The sequence below is a fragment of the Botryllus schlosseri genome, chromosome 12 (assembly GCF_051294905.1).
Source record: "Botryllus schlosseri isolate E-star chromosome 12, Bs_hap1, whole genome shotgun sequence".
NCBI classification, from domain to species: domain Eukaryota; kingdom Metazoa; phylum Chordata; class Ascidiacea; order Stolidobranchia; family Styelidae; genus Botryllus; species Botryllus schlosseri.
In genome coordinates this window covers 180521-197742 of record NC_137247.1, presented here as the reverse complement: position 1 = coordinate 197742, position 17222 = coordinate 180521, and the positions used below count along the sequence as shown (strand labels likewise).

Genomic DNA, 17222 nt, shown 5'->3' with positions numbered 1-17222 from the left:
GATTGCTAGGCTTGTATTTTGAAATGTGAATGTCAATCGTAGGCCATTTCTCGCCAATAATCGCGAAGACAATGCGGATTTGAGAATAGCATTGTCGTACTGGTGCCGCCGTGTCTGCGTCTCGCTGATCAATAAACACGCTGTACAATTCTTAATTAGGATTTCAAGGTTAGCAGGTCGAGGGAAGAAAGTTGAGAACTTCGGCTTGGCCGTTCGGCCATGCTCGCGCTGAGTCTTCAATCAGCAAATTGTTATTTGCTACTTACAATACACTTTTCGTATCAAATTAATCATGGCTGCACTCCCGACGGAACTTGGACGCATTGAGAAACCAGGAATTTAATTATGATTGCAACGGAAGTTAGCAGTACCGGTACTGCTACGAATTACCCGTAGGCTACCGAAATCTTCTTCGCGATCTGCTCACATACGCTGCTGCCACAATTCGAGGGTTTTATGTTCTGGTGCATGGATATAGTACAAACTACCGTTTGATTACAAACTAGGTGAACTTATTCACATTCCCCTGGTAATCAAATCATCAGCAGGACACTCGAAATTCATGTCTGAATCACGACGAAGAAAAGTGTATTGTAAGTAGTAAATAACAATTTGCTGATTGAAGACTCAGCGCAAGCATGGCCGAATAGCCAAGCCAAAGTGTTCACTCGATGGCCGACGAGTCTTCAAAGACGTTGCAAAACAAATTTGAGTCAATTCCCACCAGTAGAAGCGGAGTCATGTGAGTTTTTCGTTGATAAATCGCAGATAATCCACTGATCAAGGATCATCCGAGGATTATCACCGAAAAACTCACATAACTCCGCTTCTAATGGTCGGAATTGACTCAAATTTGTTCTGCAACGTCTATGAAGACAGCTCAACAATTTCATGGGGTTGGCAGAAAAATTTGAAATTTTTTTTAAACATTTTCCATAATAATTAATAAATTAAAAATTTTAATTGGATCTGCGGAGTCCTACTATACTCGTTAGAATTTAACCAAATTTGGTGTGCAGCGTTTTTTAGGGTAACCTGACAATTTAATCAGTGAATGGCTGTAATCTGGGAAAAAAAGTTATTTTTGAACAGTCCTACTGTGCACGTGGCAATAGTCGCTAGCCCGATTATCGCATCTCGAACACAGACTTTGACAACTAGATAATTCTAGTTGTCTAATTTCACTAAATTAGCGAAGTGGCAGTAATCTAATTCTGATCTAATTTGGAAAAGCTGAAAATATTCTAGTTTTAGTGAAATTTAGTGAAATTAGACAACTAGATAATTCTAGTTGTCTAATTTCACTAAATTAAGAGTGAAATGCCAGTAATCTAATTCTAGTCTAATTTGGAGAAGCTGAAAATTTTCTAGTTGTCCAAGTATATGCTTAGACAACTACATAATTCTAGTTGTCTAATTTCACTAAATTAAAGCGAAATGCCGGTAATCTAATTCTAATCTAATTTTGAAAAGCTGAAAATTTTCTAGTTGTCCAAGTCTGCTCGAACAAGCCTGATTCCGCAGGATTGAACAATCACATCTGCAATAGGTCCAGTTCACATTATATCATCGTTTCTCTAACAAGGCTTTGCCAGCAACATTACTCGGGAAATGCAGCAATACAGCTTAAACACTGATATAATGAGATAGCAATTGTCGCGACGAAAGCTACTCAATACGGTATCAGACTCAAAACCCATTCGTGGCAATACTGATCAGAATACACGCTTTCTCATTTGCCCTCATCTATATTTCTTGTTGTCTGCGTGATACATTTGTACTCTGAAATTGTCCTACAATGTCATTTTCAAATTGTTATTTTCGTTATTAACGTGCAGTATGCCATGCCCTTGTCAGATATTGATGCATCACGAGATTCTGGGTGGCACAAACTCGTAATTTATTCGATTCGTTTGAACAGGGAACCTTCTATATGCTATTCCGATAAACTTGATTGCTGGACGTACTTGTTTCGAGAAGAATAATATCGAATTTTAAACTATTGGTCATTTTGGGACCGTCGATTTCTATTGATATAATCGCGGCATGCACCCGGAACTGGAATTAATGGTAGCCCATGGGTGGCCAACCTGTGGTCGTGGAAAGGAAATTTGCGCGGCCGTCAACACGTAATTCAATTAGTATGTACTGGCGGTCGTCAATTTTGGTGCGTATAATAAGCCGATATGAAAACATATATTAGTTCGGAATTCAACGGTAATGGGCAAGGACAGTTTAATATGGATATTTGGCGTCCACTATGCCCAGGAATGCGGCCGTAGGCTGCTCAAGTAATCAAATGCGGCTGTGACTAGCAAAAAGGTTGACCATCTCTGTTTTAGCCCATAGTTGATACATTAAACAGGAATAGGACGTTATATATTGTTCCTAGATCTATCTTCGACATATACACCGATGTACTCCAAAAATGCCTAGTGAACGTAAATGAAATCACCAATGCCGCCAAACTCGTTGTTTTAATCTGCAAACAATTGCCGCGATGCGAGCTACTCAACGCGAAGCCAGAAACCACGAGAGAATTGCAGATTGGCTGCGCGATTTCGCGTTTGTAATCATCATTATTGTCTGCTTGAAACCTCATATTCGAGTGTTGTCGTGTCTCACGTGCTACCTGCCAGTGCGTAGTGTATTTCTTTACTTACACGACGTATTGCGCGTTAATAACATTGACGCAACTCCCAAGTTCTCATTGACGTAAATTCTGCTTTTTGTTGGATGCATTCCGTCTGACGTATGCATCGTATACATCGTCGGACGAATGATCGAACCGTTTTGAGATTCCATTTAATAACTCGACTTCATGGTTTGATATTAATCAGTGCAGGGCCGGTATTAAAACGTCACACGAATGGTTTAACGCTGTGCGTATAAGCGGCATGTGGTAAAGTGCGTTTTAGTGCGACTATGACGTCATCAATATGGAACAATAATGACGTCACAAGACTTCGCCACCTCGTAAAAAAATAAAAGTCGGCGCCTATGGCTGAAGTTATTGCTGTTCAAAATGTAAGATTTCAAATTTTAGTATTTATGGTGGGTAGATCTATCATAAGGAATGAAAGAACTTACCACCGTAAATGCGATTTTCTCCAAATCCAAAATTTTGTACTTCAACAACCTCCCTTCTATTGGTTGGAATAGAGCCAAAGTTGTTATGCATTTTTCCTGACAACCTAACAATTTTATGGTGTAGCCACTAACCAGTGAAATTTGAAAATATTTTTATTTTAATGAACGAATCCAAAATATTCTACTACCATTGGTGTGCGGCGTTTTTTTTTAGGTAATATAACAATTTTATCAAGTAGCCAGCGTACTACAAAGGCTGCATCTGGACACCTGTAAGTGGATGTGGCCTGTAACAAAGTAGCCTGCTTGTACACTTTCAGATTGATCAAGTAGATTTTGCCTACATGCACTACTTTCACACTGCACAATTATGATTTTCCACTACTTCCAAGTAACAGTTTTCATGTGTTATTCAAAATCAGGCCTGTATTACTCACTTGTAAATCGCTATTTCTACTTGTAATGGAGAATTGACAATGCCTAACTGTGCCCATTTCTGCCTGTAAGATGTAAGAAATGGATCATTATTCCCAGTTAATAAGTCGCGACTTGACGGAAATTGCTGATATGATCCTGCTTGTAACGGCCGACACGGACATTTCTTTCAAAGTGTGATATTGACTGGATAAGGTCGGCAAAGCGATAATTAGCCAGGCTTTGGTTGTGACTAATTAGAAATAGACAGCCTTGTTATATGTGCTTGAGTGGCTGCAAATGTAGGGAGTGAATTATCTTTTTCTTGACCAGACGGTGGCATTTCGGGCTTGGGGGCGCAACTGCAGAATGTTTCCTTGAAGAAGGCCGAGCCCAAATCGGAACCGGTCGTGGACGAACGTAGCAACCTTCTTCAGGCCATTCGTATCGGGATCAATCTCAAAAAGGTGAGTCGAGCACGCACTTGGACTATTAGATCATTCGAGCTGTCTCGTTCGATCATGAATCCTGTTCGTCACATGTTTCTATGCTCTCAGTTTGGTTCTAATGTAATAACTGCTTCTCCTGAAAAAGCTACAGGAGAACTGTGTAGTGCGAGACGAGCCAAGCCAAGCTTGCTGTACAGACATTTGATATGAACTAACTCTGTTTTTGTCGTATTTCATTCGAATTCGCAATTTATTTCAATTTACAAGCTTTTGCAAGTTTAGCAATTCTAATTGAAAGCCAAGTTGAAGAAACTTTGTAGCTACCTTTTAATTTTACTTTAATTTAGAGAAAAAAACCTGTTGCAATAGATTTAATTCTACTCTAATCTAGGTAAACACTGTGTAACCATAAATGTAATTCTACTGTAATTTAAAAAAATATGTGTAGTTCCTAGTTATCATTCTGATTCTATTCTAATTTGAAAACAACTAGCCATAAATGTACTTCTACTGTAATTTAGAAAAAACCTGTGTAGCTATAAACCTAATTGTAGTATAATTTGGCAATAAAACTCTGTAGCCATAAATCTCATTGTACATCAATTTGAAAAAAAACTGCATTCTAATTTTACTTTAATTTGTGTGGTTATAAATATCATTCCACCGTACTTTTGACAAGGCTGGAAATTTTCTAGCTGTCTAACTCTGTATGAGCAAGCTGGTTGCATTTTCATTCTCATTATCCAACTCTTCCAATATCAGGTGGAGCAAAAGGAGAGAAGTCAGGCCCCTACCTCTGCCAGTCAGGACGTGGCTTCCATTCTGGCAAGGAGAATCGCCGTTGAATTCTCCGATTCCGATGTTTCCGACTCTACATTTGCTTCAGATGATGATTGGGACTGAGCCGACTTGGAGTCCGAAGAACTTGAACACTAATCCAGAACTTGCTTATTCCCTGCTTGACTTACAAATAGTCCTGGGAAAAATCGAGTAGCTATGTGATTTGAGTCTGAACCGTGTATTAGGATTCGAATCATGTATCACTCGTTATCAAGTGACAGCAGTATGAATAATGTGCAAAGTTGAAATAGGTTGCTTTCATGTGACCACAAAGAATATAATGTCAGTTCTATAGCACACAATAAAGATGTTTTGGTATTTTTGACAGAACTATTTCACTGCATTTTGTGACAATGCTGTGATGATCACGTCTTGAAAGAAATGGGATCTACAATAAGTAACATGCGTAGCTTTGTACTGGATGTTTCATACGCTGCGATAGGACCAATCTAGGTTTCAAGCCTTCCACGGTGGAAAATAGTATCGACACTTGACGATAAATCAACTCAATACTGTTGATATCGCAATAAGTGAATTATGTCGATGTATTTTGAATCCTATGCATTTCGAGAAATTCTCGGACCAAGATCCATCACGACACCAGGCTTTCAAGATTTTAATATGCAGTCTGTATATACACCAGTTTTACATAGGGGGAAAATTAGAAGAAATACAGACGATGCTATACGCGATAGATTTTTCTGTTATCGCAATAAGTGAATTATCTCGGTGTATTTTGAAGCCTGCTCATCTCGAGCAATCCTCAGTTGAAGAACCATCACCACACTTGCAATACTGATTTTGAGAAGATTAAAATGCGCACTTGCGCAGTCTGTATATACACTAGTTTTACGTGAGTTGAAAATTGGAAAAAATATAGGCGATGCCGAACGCGATCGATCTTTCTGATATCGTAATAAGTGAATTATCTCAATGTCTTTTCAATCCTATGCATCTCGAGAAATCCTCGGACCAAAAACCATCACGACACTAGACTTGCAAGACTGAATTTTAGTAGATAAATGTGCAGTCTGCATGTACAAGTTTTACAGGAGTGGAGAATTAGGAAAAATATGGGAGATGCTAAACGCGATGGATCTCGGCGGGATAGCGGGGGAGATAGCGTATAGTTGTAACGATAAGCGCCCACCAATATGAAGGACCCGCTTCGATACCCGTCGGAGGTTTATCTGGGCTCCTCTTCCCCCGCCGTTGCCGTTCTTACGGCGACAAAAAAGACCCGACGAAATAAAGCTATTCATTGACCCCTGAAAAAGTAGCATATTCAATATCAATTATCTGATACCCTAATTCAACGTGTTTAAGCGGGCGGACGGTATTGAAAATGGCACTGGAGCTTCAGCCGGTCTTATCTAGGCTTACCATACGTCCTCTTTTGAGAGGATTTGTCCTCTTTTTTGACTTTTTTGAAAGTGTCCTCGGAGGACGCCCTTTTGTCCTCTTTTTTGAGATTTTGTCCTCTTTTTTGAAAATTTAGGTCAAATTTAGAGCAAATTGCGAGTGATATGCCGCGAATTAGCACAGGAGTGAAAAAACGGTATTTTGAGCTCTGAGCGGAAGTGATGACCTGTTATTTTTAGTCAACCGATCACAAAGTGGCACACGATTTTTGAGAATTCTACTCCGGTGTTGCATCTTGCAAATTTCTGAAGAAGTGTACTCTTTTTACATTTTCAAAATATGGTAAGCCTAGTCTTATCAAACTCGCAAAGATTGAAAATTTCCTGGACGCGACGCTTAGCTCTTTAGACGCCGAGCTAAATTTGACGATTGTCTTCAGAACGCCGCGATTTTCACCAAATAACCCCAATTTCAACCGATCGTAACTTCGTCGCTACCTTAGCTACCGAGACGTACCTACGTCCGTATTGTAGCCGCAAACGATATCTATCTAATGATGCGTAACGTGCCTTGATTAATGCTGTCGTGTTGCTAGGACAGGCTTCGGTACGAACTGAAATTTGACTGATTTCAGGCGCGCTGCTGCCAAGGTATGGATTTTGTTGGTGTTTCTATGGTACTTATAGATTAGCTGTGACGTTGTAAATTTCACAGAATATTATTATTATATTATATATTAATAATATATTATCCTTAAATCGTTAATTCATTTTCAATGGCAATGCGGAGGTTCAGAACCGTCGTGAAATACTGCTGCCGACATGATCTTCGGCCGTCGATGCTTCAAGGTTATCATTGTGACGTCAAATCCGCAATAATGGCTCGAAATTTTGACTTCTGCTAGTACCGGTACTCAAGTTCGTTTTTCAGGCGCAGTAACATACCGACGGAGTCCATTTGTGTACGATTACAAGCAATGACCTGCACAAAAAAATCACTATTTGTCACCGTTGAGACCTCGCCATCTCCCGATGCAATTTTACGTTTGAAAAACTTTAATAAATACGTATATATTGGTGTGAAGTCTGTGTTGTCGCAGTACATGTACTGACTTGGTGGCTTCAGTAGATCCGTATATGAACTTAGCGCGCGATGTGTCGCTAAAGATTGGTGATAATGATGTAAAATGTCTTTAGGTGTTGGCATCTGTTGAAAATCATTACCGTCGTGGAAATATATAACAAATAAAGTTACTATTCTGTACAGGTAATGACATTAGGTATCCCGAGAGTCGTATAAAACACGTAGCAACCGACAAATTCTAGCAATCATTGGTTATAGTGGCGCAAAAGTATAATTGAAAGTTAGACCAGATTTGACCCCCGTAAAAAACTAGCTTGATCAGAATCAATTATCCTACACCCTAATTCATCGTCTTCAAGCCATCCGACCTTCTTCAAAATGACATTAGGTATCCCGAGAGTCGTATAAAACACGTGTCAACCGACAAATTCTAGCAATCATTGGTTATAGTGGCGCAAAAGTATAATTGAAAGTTAGACCAGATTTGACCCCCGTAAAAAACTAGCTTGATCAGAATCAATTATCCTACACCCTAATTCATCGTCTTCAAGCCATCCGACCTTCTTCAAAATGACATTAGGTATCCAGAGAGTCGTATAAAACACTTAGCAACCGACCAATTCTAGCAATCATTGGTTATGGTGGCGCAAAAGTATAATTGAAAGTTAGACCAGATTTGACCCCCGTAAAAAACTAGCTTGATCAGAATCAATTATCCTACACCCTAATTCATCGTCTTCAAGCCATCCGACCTTCTTCAAAATGACATTAGGTATCCCAAAAGTCGTATAAAACACGTAGCAACCGACAAATTCTAGCAATCATTGGTTATAGTGGCGCAAAAGTATGATTGAAAGTTAGACCAGATTTGACCCCCGTAAAAAACTAGCTTGATCAGAATCAATTATGCTACACCCTAATTCATCGTCTTCAAGCCATCCGACCTTCTTCAGAATGACATTAGGTATCCCGAGAGTCGTATAAAACACGTAGCAACCGACAAATTCTAGCAATCATTGGTTATAGAGTCGAAAATCCAATTTCAGGCAATAATATTATTCCCTACAAAAAGAAGCTTAATCAGTATCAATTATTTGATAATGCGAATCACCATCTTTAAGTGGGCGGACCGTCTTGAGAATGGCACCAGGGATTCTGCGAATAGTCAGAAATTTGCAACACAAGAAGAATTCTTGCAATCATTGGTTATAGAGGCACAAAAGTATAATTGAAAGCTAGACCAGAATTGACCCACCTGAAAAACTAGCTTGATCAGAATCAATTATCCTACACCCTAATTTATTGTCTTTAAGCCATCCGACCTTCTTGAAAATGACATTAGGTATCCCGCGAGTCGTATAAAACACGCAGCAAAAGAAGAAGTCTTACAATCATTGGTTAGAGAGACGCAAAAGTTCAATTGAAAGCTAGACCAGCGTCGACCCACCGTAAAAGTAGCATATATTCAGAATTAATTATCCAACACCCTAATTCATCGTCTCTAAGCCATCCGACCTTCTTGAAAATGACATTAGGTATCCCGCGAGTCGTATAAAACACGCAGCAAAAGAAGAAGTCTTGCAATCATTGGTTAGAGAGACGCAAAAGTTCAATTGAAAGCTAGACCAGCGTCGACCCATCGTAAAAGTAGCATATATTCAGAATTAATTATCCAACACCCTAATTCATCGTCTCTAAGCCATCCGACCTTCTTGAAAATGACATTAGGTATCCCGCGAGTCGTATAAAACACGCAGCAAAAGAAGAATTCTTGCAATCATTGGTTATAGAGGCACAAAAGTATAATTGAAAGCTAGACCAGAATTGACCCACCTGAAAAACTAGCTTGATCAGAATCAATTATCCTAGACCCTAATTTATTGTCTTTAAGCCATCCGACGTTCTTGAAAATGACATTAGGTATTCCGCGAGTCGTATAAAACACGCAGCAAAAGAAGAAGTCTTGCAATCATTGGTTAGAGAGACGCAAAAGTTCAATTGAAAGCTAGACCAGCGTCGACCCACCGTAAAAGTAGCATATATTCAGAATTAATTATCCAACACCCTAATTCATCGTCTCTAAGCCATCCGACCTTCTTGAAAATGACATTAGGTATCCCGCGAGTCGTATAAAACACGCAGCAAAAGAAGAATTCTTGCAATCATTGGTTATAGAGGCACAAAAGTATAATTGAAAGCTAGACCAGAATTGACCCACCTGAAAAACTAGCTTGATCAGAATCAATTATCCTAGACCCTAATTTATTGTCTTTAAGCCATCCGACCTTCTTGAAAATGACATTAGGTATCCCGCGAGTCGTATAAAACACGCAGCAAAAGAAGAATTCTTGCAATCATTGGTTAGAGAGACGCAAAAGTCCAATTGAAAGCTAGACCAGCGTCGACCCACCGTAAAAGTAGCATATATTCAGAATCAATTATCCAACACCCTAATTCATCGTCTTCAAGCCATCCGACCTTCTTCAAAATGACATTAGGTATCCAGAAAGTCGTATAAAACACGTAGCAACCGACAAATTCTAGCAATCATTGGTTATAGTGGCGCAGAAGTATAATTGAAAGTTAGACCATATTTGACCCCCGTAAAAAACTAGCTTGATCAGAATCAATTATCCTACACCCTAATTCATCGTCTTCAAGCCATCCGACCTTCTTCAAAATGACATTAGGTATCCCAAAAGTCGTGTAAAACACATAGCAACCGACAAATTCTAGCAATCATTGGTTATAGTGGCGCAAAAGTATGATTGAAAGTTAGACCAGATTTGACCCCCGTAAAAAACTAGCTTGATCAGAATCAATTATGCTAGGGGAGACCGGGGACAATTGTAACACTTTTCGTATTTTCCAACATTACGTGTTCTTCTCGTGGAAATTTCACTTCCAAAGTTTTATATAAAGAAGCCAACAACTCGATAGTTGATATGAAAACTAAATTGGAACTCAATCAACAATCAATCATGGAAATTTTAGGTCGCAAAAATCGCTGCTCAGATGTTACAATCGCCCCGTACCCAGGGGCAATTGTACCACCCTTGCGGGGCAATTGTAACAGTGTTATTTATAACTAAACACAAACTGAATGAACAACGAAAACGGAAGCACAAATTGTAATATTGCATGAAACTAAAGGAAGAGACGTTTGAACGCTTCCAGGCTACGCCCCATCGCATTCATGGCATCTGAATGCAATATCACCCTTCGTGTCTTGTTCAAGCTTAAAGTGTACAAGAGACACATTCATTCCATCATCTCCCTACACCTATTCGGCCTCTTCTACTAAGGTTCTTTCGTTCAGCAGGCATAATGGGTTGGTCATTCGGTCACCTGCGAAGGTGCGTAACCGACCTGGCTAACATATCTTGGTTGAATGGGCCGATGATAGTATAGTAAAACGAGGACGCAACATTGTGTGGCGTCAAAGCTATAATGACATTTATCTGTGCTGTAGAAAATTAACATAAATTGTTCACATCATATATCAAAATGTAAGTGGGCCATGATCAAATTCAGAGGACGAGAATTAAGACATGACTATTGAAGTTCGACACACCAAAAGTCGATCAACATGAGAAAGGGTGGTTGAATCACGAAAATAACCGAACCGTCAGATTCACATCACCACTATTGTATGGCCGTTTCGACAGATGATCATGTTAGAATTGGTATCGCAAGGCAGTATCTGTTCTGGTGAACTTCTGGCTGTTGCAAGATTATTCTGCAGTAGATGAATGGTAATACCAACATATTAACAAAGACAATCAGAATTTATAACATATTGTAACGGGGCAAAAGTAACAGAGTGTTACGATTGCCCCTGACACGCTCGACCATGATTAGTGTCTCAGTATGGTACCTTCCCGGCGATGCAAGTCCTATTCTTTCCATCACCACGGTAGACTATAGTAACATTGTTCCAGCTACACATATTACGTTGTAACTACTTGAGGTACTATTCGTCCAGACAAATTATTCCAGACCAGAAAAACTTTACTCAAGGGTCAAAAATTTCGTTTTTTGCAAATTATTCCGGGGTTTCGCATCGTAGCTCAACGTAACTCCAGGTATAATAGGAGAGATAACTACTGCATGCGCACTTAAAATATCACGCTGATTTCTCCATCCTACTAGCGGTGAGGTCGATTGTTACATTTGCCCCTAGTTACATTTGTCCCCGGTCTCCCCTACACCCTAATTCATCGTCTTCAAGCCATCCGACCTTCTTCAGAATGACAATAGGTATCCCAAGAGTCGTATAAAACACGTAGCAACCGACAAATTCTAGCAATCATTGGTTATAGTGGCGCAAAAGTATAATTGAAAGTTAGACCAGATTTGACCCCCGTAAAAAACTAGCTTGATCAGAATCAATTATGCTACACCCTAATTCATCGTCTTCAAGCCATCCGACCTTCTTCAGAATGACATTAGGTATCCCGAGAGTCGTATAAAACACGTAGCAACCGACAAATTCTAGCAATCATGGGTTATAGTGGCGCAAAAGTATAATTGAAAGTTAGACCAGATTTGACCCCCGTAAAAAACTAGCTTGATCAGAATCAATTATCCTACACCCTAATTCATCGTCTTCAAGCCATCCGACCTTCTTCAAAATGACATTAGGTATCCCGAGAGTCGTATAAAACACGTGTCAACCGACAAATTCTAGCAATCATTGGTTATAGTGGCGCAAAAGTATAATTGAAAGTTAGACCAGATTTGACCCCCGTAAAAAACTAGCTTGATCAGAATCAATTATCCTACACCCTAATTCATCGTCTTCAAGCCATCCGACCTTCTTCAAAATGACATTAGGTATCCAGAGAGTCGTATAAAACACTTAGCAACCGACAAATTCTAGCAATCATTGGTTATGGTGGCGCAAAAGTATAATTGAAAGTTAGACCAGATTTGACCCCCGTAAAAAACTAGCTTGATCAGAATCAATCATCCTACACCCTAATTCATCGTCTTCAAGCCATCCGACCTTCTTCAAAATGACATTAGGTATCCCAAAAGTCGTATAAAACACGTAGCAACCGACAAATTCTAGCAATCATTGGTTATAGTGGCGCAAAAGTATGATTGAAAGTTAGACCAGATTTGACCCCCGTAAAAAACTAGCTTGATCAGAATCAATTATGCTACACCCTAATTCATCGTCTTCAAGCCACCCGACCTTCTTCAGAATAACATTAGGTATCCCGAGAGTCGTATAAAACACGTAGCAACCGACAAATTCTAGCAATCATTGGTTATAGTGGCGCAAAAGTATATTTGAAAGTTAGACCAGATTTGACCTCCGTAAAAAACTAGCTTGATCAGAATCAATTATGCTACACCCTAATTCATCGTCTTCAAGCCATCCGACCTTCTTCAGGATGACATTAGGTATCCAGAGAGTCGTATAAAACACTTAGCAACCGACAAATTCTAGCAATCATTGGTTATGGTGGCGCAAAAGTATAATTGAAAGTTAGACCAGATTTGACCCCCGTAAAAAACTAGCTTGATCAGAATCAATTATCCTACACCCTAATTCATCGTCTTCAAGCCATCCGACCTTCTTTAAAATGACATTAGGTATCCCGAGAGTCGTATAAAACACGTAGCAACCGACAAATTCTAGCAATCATTGGTTATAGTGGCGCAAAAGTATAATTGAAAGTTAGACCAGATTTGACCCCCGTAAAAAACGAGCTTGATCAAAATCAATTATGCTACACCCTAATTCATCGTCTTCAAGCCATCCGACCTTCTTCAGAATGACATTAGGTATCCCGAGAGTCGTATAAAACACGTAGCAACCGACAAATTCTAGCAATCATTGGTTATAGTGGCGCAAAAGTATAATTGAAAGTTAGACCAGATTTGACCCCCGTAAAAAACTAGCTTGATCAGAATCAATTATCCTACACCCTAATTCATCGTCTTCAAGCCATCCGACCTTCTTTAAAATGACATTAGGTATCCCGAGAGTCGTATAAAACACGTAGCAACCGACAAATTCTAGCAATCATTGGTTATAGTGGCGCAAAAGTATGATTGAAAGTTAGACCAGATTTGACCCCCGTAAAAAACTAGCATAATCAGTATCAATTATTTGATAATGCAAATCAACATCTTTAAGTGGGCGGACCGTCTTGAGAATGGCACCAGGGATTCTGCGAATAGTCAGAAATTTGCAACACAAGAAGAATTCTTGCAATCATTGGTTATAGAGGCGAAAAACTCTAATTGAAAGCTATAGGCCACTAACCCACTGAAAAAGTGGCTTATTCAGAATCACTTATCAGATGATGCAAAGACGGATCTTTAAGCGGGCCGACCGTCTTGAAAATTGCACCAGGGATTGTGGGAATACTCAGAAATTTGCAACACAAGACGAATTCTTGCAATCATTGGTTATAGAGTCGCAAAATCCAATTTCAGGCAATAATATTATTCCCTACAAAAAGAAGCTTAATCAGTATCAATTATTTGATAATGCGGAGACACATCTTCAAGCGGGCGGACGGTCTTGGGAATGGGACCAGGCATTGTCCGAATAGTCAGAAATTTGCAACACAAGAAGAATTCTTGCAATCATTGGTTATAGAGTCGCAAAATCCAATTTCAGGCAATAATATTACTCCCTACAAAAAGAAGCTTAATCAGTATCAATTATTTGATAATGCGAATCACCATCTTTAAGTGGGCGGACCGTCTTGAGAATGGCACCAGGGATTCTGTGAATTGTCAGAAATTTGCAACACAAGAAGAAGTCTTGCAATCATTGGTTAGAGAGACGCAAAAGTCCAATTGAAAGCTAGACCAGCGTCGACCCACCGTAAAAGTAGCATATATTCAGAATCAATTATCCAACACCCTAATTCATCGTCTTTAAGCCATCCGACCGTCTCTAAAATGGCATTAGGTATCGCGCGAGTAGTATGGAACACGCAGCAAAAGAAGAAGTCTTGCAATCATTGGTTAGAGAGACGCAAAAGTCCAATTGAAAGCTAGACCAGCGTCGACCCACCGTAAAAGTAGCATATATTCAGAATCAATTATCCTACACCCTAATTCATCGTCTTCAAGCCATCCGACCTTCTTCAAAATGACATTAGGTATCTCAAAAGTCGTATAAAACACGTAGCAACCGACAAATTCTAGCAATCATTGGTTATAGTGGCGCAAAAGTATGATTGAAAGTTAGACCAGATTTGACCCCCGTAAAGAACTAGCTTGATCAGAATCAATTATGCTACACCCTAATTCATCGTCTTCAAGCCACCCGACCTTCTTCAGAATGACATTAGGTATCCCGAGAGTCGTATAAAACACGTAGCAACCGACAAATTCTAGCAATCATTGGTTATAGTGGCGCAAAAGTATATTTGAAAGTTAGACCAGATTTGACCTCCGTAAAAAACTAGCTTGATCAGAATCAATTATGCTACACCCTAATTCATCGTCTTCAAGCCATCCGACCTTCTTCAGGATGACATTAGGTATCCAGAGAGTCGTATAAAACACTTAGCGACCGACAAATTCTAGCAATCATTGGTTATGGTGGCGCAAAAGTATAATTGAAAGTTAGACCAGATTTGACCCCCGTAAAAAACTAGCTTGATCAGAATCAATTATCCTACACCCTAATTCATCGTCTTCAAGCCATCCGACCTTCTTTAAAATGACATTAGGTATCCCGAGAGTCGTATAAAACACGTAGCAACCGACAAATTCTAGCAATCATTGGTTATAGTGGCGCAAAAGTATGATTGAAAGTTAGACCAGATTTGACCCCCGTAAAAAACGAGCTTGATCAAAATCAATTATGCTACACCCTAATTCATCGTCTTCAAGCCATCCGACCTTCTTCAGAATGACATTAGGTATCCCGAGAGTCGTATAAAACACGTAGCAACCGACAAATTCTAGCAATCATTGGTTATAGTGGCGCAAAAGTATAATTGAAAGTTAGACCAGATTTGACCCCCGTAAAAAACTAGCTTGATCAGAATCAATTATCCTACACCCTAATTCATCGTCTTCAAGCCATCCGACCTTCTTTAAAATGACATTAGGTATCCCGAGAGTCGTATAAAACACGTAGCAACCGACAAATTCTAGCAATCATTGGTTATAGTGGCGCAAAAGTATGATTGAAAGTTAGACCAGATTTGACCCCCGTAAAAAACTAGCATAATCAGTATCAATTATTTGATAATGCAAATCAACATCTTTAAGTGGGCGGACCGTCTTGAGAATGGCACCAGGGATTCTGCGAATAGTCAGAAATTTGCAACACAAGAAGAATTCTTGCAATCATTGGTTATAGAGGCGAAAAACTCTAATTGAAAGCTATAGGCCACTAACCCACTGAAAAAGTGGCTTATTCAGAATCACTTATCAGATGATGCAAAGACGGATCTTTAAGCGGGCCGACCGTCTTGAAAATTGCACCAGGGATTGTGGGAATACTCAGAAATTTGCAACACAAGAAGAATTCTTGCAATCATTGGTTATAGAGTCGCAAAATCCAATTTCAGGCAATAATATTATTCCCTACAAAAAGAAGCTTAATCAGTATCAATTATTTAATAATGCGGAGACACATCTTCAAGCGGGCGGACGGTCTTGGGAATGGGACCAGGCATTGTCCGAATAGTCAGAAATTTGCAACACAAGAAGAATTCTTGCAATCATTGGTTATAGAGTCGCAAAATCCAATTTCAGGCAATAATATTATTCCCTACAAAAAGAAGCTTAATCAGTATCAATTATTTGATAATGCGAATCACCATCTTTAAGTGGGCGGACCGTCTTGAGAATGGCACCAGGGATTCTGTGAATTGTCAGAAATTTGAAACACAAGAAGAAGTCTTGCAATCATTGGTTAGAGAGACGCAAAAGTCCAATTGAAAGCTAGACCAGCGTCGACCCACCGTAAAAGTAGCATATATTCAGAATCAATTATCCAACACCCTAATTCATCGTCTTTTAGCCATCCGACCGTCTCTAAAATGGCATTAGGTATCGCGCGAGTAGTATGGAACACGCAGCAAAAGAAGAAGTCTTGCAATCATTGGTTAGAGAGACGCAAAAGTCCAATTGAAAGCTAGACCAGCGTCGACCCACCGTAAAAGTAGCATATATTCAGAATCAATTATCCTACACCCTAATTCATCGTCTTCAAGCCATCCGACCTTCTTTAAAATGACATTAGGTATCCCAAGAGTCGTATAAAACACGTAGCAACCGACAAATTCTAGCAATCATTGGTTATAGAGTCGAAAATCCAATTTCAGGCAATAATATTATTCCCTACAAAAAGAAGCTTAATCAGTATCAATTATTTGATAATGCGAATCACCATCTTCAAGTGGGCGGACCGTCTTGAGAATGGCACCAGGGATTCTGCGAATAGTCAGAAATTTGCAACACAAGAAGAATTCTTGCAATCATTGGTTATAGAGGCACAAAAGTATAATTGAAAGCTAGACCAGAATTGACCCCCCTGAGAAACTAGCTTGATGAGAATCAATTATCCTACACCCTAATTTATTGTCTTTAAGCCATCCGACCTTCTTGAAAATGACATTAGGTATCCCGCGAGTCGTATAAAACACGCAGCAAAAGAAGAAGTCTTGCAATCATTGGTTAGAGGGACGCAAAAGTTCAATTGAAAGCTAGACCTGCGTCGACCACCCGAAAAAGTAGCATATATTCAGAATCAATTATCCAACACCCTAATTCATCGTCTCTAAGCCATCCGACCTTCTTGAAAATGACATTAGGTATCCCGCGAGTCGTATAAAACACGCAGCAAAGTAAGAAGTCTTGCAATCATTGGTTAGAGAGACGCAAAAGTTCAATTGAAAGCTAGACCTGCGTCGACCACCCGAAAAAGTAGCATATATTCAGAATCAATTATCCAACACCCTAATTCATCGTCTCTAAGCCATCCGACCTTCTTGA

The 17222-nt window shown here is 39.5% G+C and overlaps 1 protein-coding gene and 2 long non-coding RNA genes across 3 annotated transcripts in view; all 3 read left to right on the top strand.

Annotated features, from left to right (window-relative positions):
* LOC145452231 (actin-binding protein WASF3-like) overlaps window positions 1–5123 on the top strand; it is a 68591-nt gene extending 63468 nt beyond the window's left edge. The window contains exons 8-9 of the mRNA XM_080330452.1: window positions 3838–3971; window positions 4716–5123. Of these exons, the coding sequence (XP_080186578.1) occupies window positions 3838–3971; window positions 4716–4856 (275 nt within the window). The 3' untranslated portion in view covers window positions 4857–5123. The remainder of the gene's footprint in view (window positions 1–3837; window positions 3972–4715) is intronic.
* A 6639-nt stretch (window positions 5124–11762) lies between these two features.
* LOC145452531 (uncharacterized) lies at window positions 11763–12606 on the top strand. Its single transcript, XR_013919416.1, has 2 exons — window positions 11763–12266; window positions 12459–12606. It is a non-coding gene; the product is annotated as an uncharacterized LOC145452531 (long non-coding RNA).
* A 1694-nt stretch (window positions 12607–14300) lies between these two features.
* LOC145452633 (uncharacterized) lies at window positions 14301–14900 on the top strand. The gene is made up of 2 exons (XR_013919456.1): window positions 14301–14368; window positions 14561–14900. It is a non-coding gene; the product is annotated as an uncharacterized LOC145452633 (long non-coding RNA).
* Window positions 14901–17222: the final 2322 nt, after the last annotated feature.